This window comes from Dendronephthya gigantea, unplaced genomic scaffold (genome assembly GCF_004324835.1).
Source record: "Dendronephthya gigantea isolate DGI-Jeju-01 unplaced genomic scaffold, DenGig_1.0 000097F, whole genome shotgun sequence".
In the NCBI taxonomy this organism is placed as follows: Eukaryota; Metazoa; Cnidaria; class Anthozoa; order Malacalcyonacea; family Nephtheidae; genus Dendronephthya; species Dendronephthya gigantea.
Window position 1 is genome coordinate 428,077 of NW_021163107.1, and position 7,799 is coordinate 435,875.

The 7,799-nt window shown below is 34.5% G+C and overlaps 1 protein-coding gene across 1 annotated transcript in view; it reads left to right on the forward strand.

Annotated features, from left to right (window-relative positions):
• Positions 1-7,132, forward strand: part of LOC114534119 (indole-3-acetaldehyde oxidase-like) — a 50,119-nt gene extending 42,987 nt beyond the window's left edge. The window contains exons 20-34 of the mRNA XM_028555664.1: positions 704-808; positions 873-951; positions 1,249-1,363; positions 1,646-1,726; positions 1,840-1,949; positions 2,119-2,173; positions 2,451-2,509; positions 2,747-2,911; positions 3,562-3,652; positions 4,450-4,493; positions 4,639-4,769; positions 5,686-5,820; positions 5,927-6,050; positions 6,382-6,478; positions 6,770-7,132. Coding sequence (XP_028411465.1) covers positions 704-808; positions 873-951; positions 1,249-1,363; positions 1,646-1,726; positions 1,840-1,949; positions 2,119-2,173; positions 2,451-2,509; positions 2,747-2,911; positions 3,562-3,652; positions 4,450-4,493; positions 4,639-4,769; positions 5,686-5,820; positions 5,927-6,050; positions 6,382-6,478; positions 6,770-6,948 — 1,570 coding nt within the window. The 3' untranslated portion in view covers positions 6,949-7,132. The remainder of the gene's footprint in view (positions 1-703; positions 809-872; positions 952-1,248; positions 1,364-1,645; positions 1,727-1,839; positions 1,950-2,118; positions 2,174-2,450; positions 2,510-2,746; positions 2,912-3,561; positions 3,653-4,449; positions 4,494-4,638; positions 4,770-5,685; positions 5,821-5,926; positions 6,051-6,381; positions 6,479-6,769) is intronic.
• The last annotated feature ends 667 nt before the right edge of the window (positions 7,133-7,799 follow it).

The window sequence follows — 7,799 nt, forward strand, 5'->3', positions numbered from 1 at the left end:
TTCGATCGACTACACAGAATATACGCACATTCGTATAGTTTTGATCGAGTACACAGAATATGTATGCAGTGTCGTGAAGCTTCGATCGAGGATACAGAATTTGCGTGAAGTGTCGTTTAGTTTCAATCGAGTACACTTAGAAAGCGTATACAATCGCAAATACTTCGGTACGCATAATAAAACGCACTATTATTACACGTTTTGTAACGTAACGTGTCGTATGTTAGCAAACATTCCTCAGCCGCAGCTGATGTTGAGTACAAAGAAGCAGGAAGTTGAATGAGCCGCTGAGCGCGAATAAGATAGTCACAAATATGTCACATGCGACAATGATTTATTTCGATTGGCTGAAATGAAGATTGGCCGCGTGGGAGAATAAGTCTTTCCCGAAAAAACCGGGCCGAATTTAAGACTCACTTTTTCCCGAGTAATAAAGATAGTGTATGGCAACGTTTTGTTGAACGTCATTTTCAGTGCCTTGATAATACTTTCAGTTGATTACTTCTTTCGCTCTTTGATTAAAAAAAAGTGCAAATAAGAAGAAATACAATCAATGAATATTTCGACCGTAGCGAAACATTATATTACAAGTGCACAAAGAAAAGTAGATTAAACCTCGTAATAAAAACCAAAAATACCGTAAAATGCATGCAAAATCATTCAGTTGCTACAATACTCATCTATATTTTTGTTCTTTTTGCAGTGTCAGTGTCTCGTGTAAGCGATGCGGTGGAGGTTTTGGCGGGAAAGGGAGTCGTGCCGCAGCCAACTCAACAGCTTGTGCTCTGGCGGCTTACATCATGAATAAGTAATTCTGAGTACCCGCATTTAATTAAGATAGTTTTATTACACTAAATACTTACGTGTTTTAGGCCTGTGCGTTTAAGAATGAACTTGAAAACGAACATGGAAATGATCGGAAAGAGATATCCTTACTTGGCGAAGTACAAGGTATTTTCCGAAATCTTATCGATTTATGAGTGCCGAAATCTTATGCATCCGCACATAAAAGTAAGCGATTTCAAATTTGAATAGGTGGCTAAATGTAATGCAACTTGAGCGTTTTTATCCGTGTATTGAATTCTGTTGCATTTGTTTTAAGTTACTTTATAGTTAAAGCTCTGCGTCTCTGCATTTTGTTACAGGTTACTTGAAAATTACTTTGCTTTATAGTTACTTATAGTCCGAGGTAAATAATGTAAAAGCTCCGTTGTTATACAAAGCTCTTTACTTTGGCAAATAACTTAGATTGGGGCTACGAAAGAAGGATTATTGAAAGGCATTGATCTCACATGTTACGCAGCTTGTGGAATTGCGACAACTGAATGTTACCTTCCCTATTTTCCTATTTTAATGGATAATGGTGAGTTAATAATATCATTACTATTTATATTTAATATTCTCATTTCTCAAGTTTCCTTTAAGGTCAATCTTTAAACAGCGAGGTACATTCATGCATCAGTACATATTACGGGAAATAGAAAAATAATTTCATTATAGTTTCCTCCTAAATTATTTGACAGAGAAGTATAAGGGCCTGAATAATTATTATAACGCAATTTCTGAGAACAGTGCTCCCTTCTTTCATTATCGGAATCAGTGTTCCTGGAAAGGTTTTTGTACTACTTTTTTTTAACAACTTTAGCGTATTATTGTGAAAATTGGAAATTTCAAGGCGTTCCCTGCAAGACAAACACAGCAACCAGTAGCTATACACGTTCACCAGGTATGTAAACATTCATGGGATATTTTACACGTTGCTGTATTAGGGAAGACTCTTGGAACATCTGCAGATTTTAACACATTTCTTCTCGAAAATGCATACCTTTGATTTTTTAGGTCGATTAGCAGCGACGTTTATTGCCGAAACAATGATGAATCATTTGGCCAAAACACTGAACACGAGCCAGGATGCGATACGAGAAATCAATTTTTACAAGAAAGGACAGGTATTGAAGTTTTTTAACCTTGTTGCTCTCATAAAGCCTTACAATGACTCAATCCAGAATTTCAACTGTGTGTATGCAAAATTTTAATGGTATGAATTAGACCCCGAACAAATGCCTACGTAGCTAGTTCATATATTTCGATTTTGATTCGTTTCTTTCATTCTTTCAGACAACATACTATCATCAACCTTTACTATACTGCAACATGACTGAAATATGGCAAGGTGAGGTTAAACACTGATAACCAATATTAAAGGCACGCCAGTAGAAGTGCTAGGAAAGCTCGACTTAATTCATCTTGCTTCTATCTTTATCTTAATGAATATCTTGCTTCTACAGTTTCTTTGATTTTTTGTCCACACTTTTTGTTCTTTGTTATTCAAATAAAGCTGGAAATAGCATATAGCAACGTGCATGTAAAACATTTTGTATTTGAAAATTGCAAATTTCATTAGGAATTATGGTCAAATGTGATTATTAATTTGTTTTTCGTAATTTTAGAATTGAAGAAATCAAGTGAAGTTGACAAACGTAGAACTGCTATTGAATCATTCAACAAGGTTTAGTTTAGACGTTTAAGTCTTCATAACTTAAACTTCAGTAAATCAAATAAACCTGACCTAATTGCCACTCGAGGGAGGGAAATTAATTGAAGCTAGTGACTTTTATTTAGCTTTTACGAGTTTTAAGCAGTTCCGCGTTCACAAGGCTTGTAGACCTCTGGCAGCGTTTGCGTGTTATTGTGTTACTTTTCTACTGAAGATCTTGTTAATCTTTGTTTACCTTCTTTTTTGAAGGAAAATCGTTGGCGTAAGCGAGGAATAAGTTTAGTGCCAATGAGATGGGGCGTGGACTACATTCGAGGGTTTCGATACACCGCCTATGTTGCAATATTTCGTAAAGATGGAACAATGGCCATATCACATGGAGGGGTTGAAATAGGACAAGGGATAGACACAAAGGTATACTTCATAAATATATACCAAAAATGAGGGCGGGCATTTTGTTTTAAAAAAAAAGTAGTAGAAACTTTATGTTTATTAATAAAACATTAGAATCACTGGAATGTAATTTTGCACACCTGGAATACAAACAATCTCGTAGCCTTAGATTCATTTATGAAAAAGTTAAATATTTCAACTTTTTATCGTTATATTTATATGTTCTCTCACGAGGAGACCCCATGCAATTCGATTTATATCATGAAAAAGTCAATTTAACTTAGCTACAGAGGTATCAAATTATTCAGCATGCAGATAATGCGAAAGACATTTTAAAATAACATTTGTAGGAGGCTCGCTTTCCCTACATGATTCGTATAAATGATCGCATCATGTTTTATAATGTATATTTATGTGATTCAACACCACGAAAAGCATGCTGTGTGTTTCATTTACTTATAGTCACTCTTTACATTTAGTTTTTTTCCATTCTGAGAGGTTTTTTCCAGTTGTTAATGTTCAAAGGGGTTTCTTAAAATTTTACTAATTCACCCACAAGTTTATAATCAAACGTGTATATCGTCATCCAAATTTTTTTATCTATATTCACTGAATGCAAAGCTTTTCTTTCTGGATCTTTGAAAAATATCTTTAATTTTGTCTAACTGCAGGTTTGCCAAGTCGCTGCTTACACACTCGGCTTTGGTCTGACTGTTGATAAGATCTCAATTAAACCAGCAACAAGTTTCCTTAATCCAAATGGTAGCTATGTAACTAAATTTGTTTCGCGTTTTGCGAGTGTTTTTACGTTAAATCAGATGTGCCAAAAGTGTTGTCCTACTTATTTCCTTTAAAAGTAAATGAAAACAAATAAGTATTCAAACTCAATAAAACGAGTTTGAATGTGTAGCAATATTGTTAACTTTCAACACTATGTATAGTAAAACGGATAAAAGAATATGAAAAAGAACTAAACGATATAAAGCGATTAAATTTGTATCTTTTACCTCTTTTTTATACTCTTTTATCTTTTTATATTGCATAGTGTTAAATAAGTTAACAATATACCCATTCTTTAGAGTATGATAATAATAATAATGAATTAGGATTCAGCTTTCTGGATCAAAAAAATTTTCTCTAGTCTCCTGGGATATGTACATGTATTTTGCATTTGTAATTTATATAGTTATTCTTTATGGCTGAGTGATGGCTGCGATCTTTGAAACATGCGATCTTTTTACTTTTCAACTTTTACTGCCAAAGAACCGCCAACCAACTGTGCATATTCATGAACATAAATTTTAATAGGGGAATATAGTTTTGCCAGCAAAAAAATAGAGACAGATGTGCATCAAGGGTGGAAGATAATAATTATTGAATACCTAGCTAGTGGTGCATATTTGTGATAAAAAATAAGATTTTTACAAACATGCTCTTAAATTTTAAGTATAGTCTGTACATTCCTACTGACATAACTGTTTACAAACATGTCCTCAAAAGTAAATTTCTACTATAGTAATAAAAAGGTCGTCTGCTCTAAAACACTTTTCCGTTTACAGGTTCAACAACTGGAGCAAGTATAACAAGTGAATTATGTTGTGAGGTGTGAAAAGTTCCTACTTGCTTCATTGGGTTTACCACTCAGCTTAGCTTTAAATGATTAAATCCAATGCTTTGAATCCCCTGTAGTTTACCTTTAACTTATTTGAAAATATTTAAAAAACTTTAAAAATCTTGTGTTTGTGTAGGCGATCATACAATGCTGCAATATGCTCAAGGAAAGAATATCACCCGTAGCAAAAGATATGCCACAAGCCACATGGCCTGAGATCATTGACAAGTGTTATGAAAAGGGTGTTGATTTGTCTGCAAAATACATGTATGTACCAGAGAGGCCGCAATCATGGACAAAACTGTTAATAAAAATAACTAAAATCATAAAAATATTGTTCTCGTTAATCTTAAAGCAAATATTTACCCCTTACCGCCCGAATCAATGTTGGATACGTTGTCGCATTGACTTTGCTTAGCAAATGCAACATTGGCAATGAGATGGGGAGAATTTCACCCGAAACAAGTAAGTTAGTGTAAATGGAACCTGAATTTGCTTTAATAAACAGCCTTATTAACAGGTTTTGTCCACGATTGTGGCTCGCGATACAGTTTTCAAAATAACACAAGGACAAGTTCAAACTATGCATTTTTAGTATAAACGCATAGTTTGTGGGATATTAGCGATTAATTAGCCCGCAAACTGAGGGATGTTTAGGAAACAACCTGAGGCTAAGATGTAATAAATTATTCCACATATATTGTTTTTTAGCCGAGAATCGCCTATCGGCTGGAATAGATGGATAGGGAGTACGGTGTCCCCCAAACCTGAATAAAAAAGTTTAAATATAGGTCTACGTAATAGCATTCTTTGGCATTTATTTAGTAATTTGTTTATTTTTTCAACCAATATAGGATTATGTGAAATATTTAAAAAAATATATGGAATTCAAATGATCAAACGTCTTACTCTAATATGTTTAATACATCATCTCATAAAACAACATCTCATAATGACTTCAAAAGAAGAAATCCTGATGTTACATGACGTTTGATTTGCCCGTTAGTTTTGCGGATTCATACAGTTGCGGAAACAGTTCATACAGTCAAATTGTGCATGAATATATTCGCCGTCAAGCTTGGTACTCCTATATACTGTAGTTTAAATCTGTAGCTTTACTGGTTGCGCGATCCGTTTATTATTCATTTAGATGGTCTTTTTTAAAATGTTTGTTTCTTTTTAGGATATTACCAAAGCCTCCTCAGCCGGCTTTTAATTATAACATTTTCGCTGCGACTTGTACGGAGGCGGAGATTGATGTGCTCACTGGTGAGACAGAAATACTCAGAACGGATATTTTGTTTGACTGTGGAAAAAGGTAGACAGTTATTCCGTTAGCTTCGTGCATTATTCCCCGTCCTTTAAGAAAAAGACTTGCGCAGTTAAGTCAACGAGGAAGTGGAAGGAAGTGTTCTTTTTTGCAGCATGAATCCTGAAATTGACATTGGACAAGTGGAAGGAGCATTCATCATGGGTCTTGGTTATTGGTTGACTGAGAAAGCAATATATGATCCTTTGTCTGGTCTGGAACTTACCAATGGAACATGGGTAAATAACGCTTTACATATCATTGGTTTGGGGTGGATATAAATGGGAGATAAGCTACCAAACATTTTCGAAAGTTTGAAACTTAAAAAAACCGCTTTTGGAAACCTTCTTATACAGCAGTTATATACTAATTGATATTTGAATGTATGTTTTAATATTAAATATAAATATCTATTAGCTCAGTTTAAAATTTTTTGTCATGTAGCTACAAATTAGTTTTCCACGATTATTATCTGTAAATTAGTTATAGAAAGCCCTAAAGAGAATAACTAGTAAAATTGTTTGCATGTGTACTCCAATTTCCCCGCTGAAATGTTGATTTTTTCTTCAGGATTACCACCCCCCGTCTTCGAAAGACATTCCAATAGATTTCCGGGTGAGCCTTCTTAAAAATGCTCCAAACCCGCTTGGTGTTCTTGGCTCAAAAGGTAATTTTATGTCAATTATATATGTAGCGATATTTTTGGTTTAGATGTATTCAAGTGGTTTAAGGTATTTACCTCTTTGTTTGAAACTGAGTGTTGCCAATTGTCAAATATAGTTTTTCGCATAAAGAGATGTTGAAAGATCCGACATCTTAGATAAAATTTTTATATCCTTTGCTGACGAAACGTGAATAACAATACCGAGCTACTCTCGAGTGACCGAATAACAATTACCCATCGTCAATCGCCTGTTGTTAATTCAATTATGCCCTTCGCTTTATTTGTGGTTTAAAGCTGCTGGTGAACCACCTCACTGTATGTCATCTTCCTGTTTGTTTGCTGTCCAAGATGCGATATATCACGCTCGTGAGGAGACTGGGCAAGACAAAGGTTACTTTCCGCTTGATGGTCCAGCTACAGTTGAGGCCACTCAGTTGAAGTGTTTAGTTGATCCAACACAATTTATTATTTGACGAATGCGAAGGAAACTGAATTGACTAATTGAGAAACACAACCTTGCTCATTTTTTGCTAGGCTCATCAGCCTGTGAAAACGAATCGAATTTACGTCATTTGAAGTATGGTTTAGAACTAGGCATAAAACAAACTTACACAATATTAGAATTTTGTACAGGCTAGGTCGGTGATACTAGTACTTATGGCCTATTTTATTATTATTATTATTATTATTATTAAAAATATTTCAACAAGGTAGTCTTTGACAATTAGCGATTTTTAAAGAGCCGTGTACCACACAAGTATAATAGAAATACCATATTAGTCTAATAGAATGAATAGTAATTCACGATTTCACTAACTAGGACGAAGACTTCTGTAATCTATAATCATGAATCAGTTAAAATAATTTTTAAAATTGTACTAAATGAATTTACTGATTGACTCTCAACTACATCTTGTATGATATTGGGAGGTAGCTTGTTCCAAGAAGCTGCTCCACAATAAGCGAAACTCCTTTTTAAAAGCTTTGTTTTTGGCTTAAACAGACAGATTCGATCCTATAATCGGTCTGTGAAAACGAATAGACCTTCCTTATAATGACGATAAAGAAATGCTTGCAGGTATATCAGGTATATAGTAGAAACTGGGGATGGGGAGTCGATTCCCCGATTCCACATAATTAATTAACCTGCGCTATCATTTACAAAAACACTCAGCAAGCGTCTTGTTTGTGCACTAAGTCAGTCATTGTTGACTGACACTTTAACCGAAAATTACGTCGACTAATTGCAGCTAATTTGCATGACCTGTGCATAATGAGTGACCTCGGCAAATATTTAATACGTCTTTGTTTATGTTACGTCGCA